Source organism: Nestor notabilis, unplaced genomic scaffold, assembly GCF_000696875.1.
Source record: "Nestor notabilis isolate BGI_N333 unplaced genomic scaffold, ASM69687v1 scaffold6049, whole genome shotgun sequence".
NCBI lineage: Eukaryota > Metazoa > Chordata > Aves > Psittaciformes > Psittacidae > Nestor > Nestor notabilis.
In genome coordinates this window covers 4197-5699 of record NW_009944965.1, presented here as the reverse complement: position 1 = coordinate 5699, position 1503 = coordinate 4197, and the positions used below count along the sequence as shown (strand labels likewise).

The following is a 1503-nucleotide window of genomic DNA, read 5'->3' as shown; positions in this document are numbered from 1 at the left end:
AGATGCTGCCAGTCCCTCCCGCCCTGGCAGGCACAAGACAGTCGTCCTGACTTGCAGGAAACACAGGGGAAGAAGGGGACAGAACAAGGGAAAAGTTAGGTTTGACATGGGTGAGGAACAAACCAAGCTCTCCGACGCAGCGGAGGTTAGAAAGCAGACATCACCCCAGAGAAGAGCACCATTGTCACCATTGTGAGGGACGGGAGCGTGCGGCAGGGCGCAGTCCGGAGGGTTCTCCCCTGCCTGCGGAGGGACGGCTCTGGCTTTACGCTCCCAGGGCATAGCACGGAGATGTCCCCTCAGTCAAACCTATCTGCCGCCTCTCCGCTGCCTGGAGGGTAAAGCCAAGAGTCCCCCTTGTCTACAGAGACACCAAACTCCTTTAGGCTTTAATAGGAGCAGCTGGGTTAGGGCTTTATTAGCATTGGGGTCAGCACTCTCTTCTCCGCAGTGGGAAGATCCTTGCCCTGAACTCCCTTTGCCTTGGCTGCAGCAGGTAATTTGGGGTAAGTTCATCTTTCTTTGCTAAGGGAAAAATAAAAATCCTTCTCTTACTCTCCATCCACGGGTGGTGACAGCAGACAGCTCCAGGAGAGTCTCTAGCAATGGTACCAGGACTGGGCCAACTTCCTTTTCTCTCTAGGTAGCCTCTTGCTACTCATGGAGCAACCTACACAGATTTCCTCCTCCCAAGAGCATGAAGGCCTTTGCTCATCCCTAGGCAACATCGGGACACTGGAGTAAGTCCCTCCTCTTCTCTGGCTGGTTTTGATGGGCCCCTAGAGCGAACCGGTTACGGATGAGCAGAGAGAGAAAAGTGCATGAAGAGACGTCCATTGGTGGGAAGCTCTCCTTCCTGGTCACGCTCAGCGGGATGGATGCGAGGGAGGAAGAGGAGGGGAGTCAGCGGCGGAGGCAGAGTTAACGAAGGAGACCTGGTGTCGGGTGGCTGCAGTGTTAAAGCCTCGGGGTTAGAGAAAAGAAGGGCGTTTGTCTGGCTGGGCTCCACCACACGGGCTAGAACTTGGTGCCTCGGCCCATCAGCTTGAGGACGGCGAAGTTGTAGGTGGCGGCAATCATGAAGGTGAGCTGTGGGTGGGAAGAGAGTGAGCGAAGGGGCACGAGATGAAATGAAGCTCCCGTGGGCAAGGAGGGTGGGCTCCGCGCTGGGGTACACCCGAGGTGGCATCCCCCAGCCCCGCACCCCAACAGGGCAGTTGTGGAGCCCCATGGTCCTGCTGCACCGGCGGGACATTGCAGTGCCTCATCGCTGGTGTAAAGCAAGAGGAGAGCCAGGGAAAGGCAGGGGACAGGCAGCAGGACCTCTCCCTGGTGCTCTCCTAAAGCTTCTCCAGATGCTCTCCAGCAGCCACCTCTACCTTCTTATGGCCCCAATTCGCTGTCTGCACTTATGTGCCAGAAAATGACACGAGCACAGGCTCTGACACATCCGTGCCCGCCACCTCCGTTGTCCTCTGCCGCCACTTCATCGATGGTCCGAAG

General features: G+C 57.2%; 1 protein-coding gene across 1 annotated transcript in view; it reads right to left on the bottom strand.

Moving 5' to 3' along the window:
- Positions 1-340: 340 nt before the first annotated feature.
- PLP1 (proteolipid protein 1) overlaps positions 341-1503 on the bottom strand; it is a gene marked incomplete at its 5' end in the record, with an annotated part of 3452 nt that continues 2289 nt past the window's right edge. The window contains one exon of the mRNA XM_010022663.1: positions 341-1136. Coding sequence (XP_010020965.1) covers positions 1018-1136 — 119 coding nt within the window. The remainder of the gene's footprint in view (positions 1137-1503) is intronic.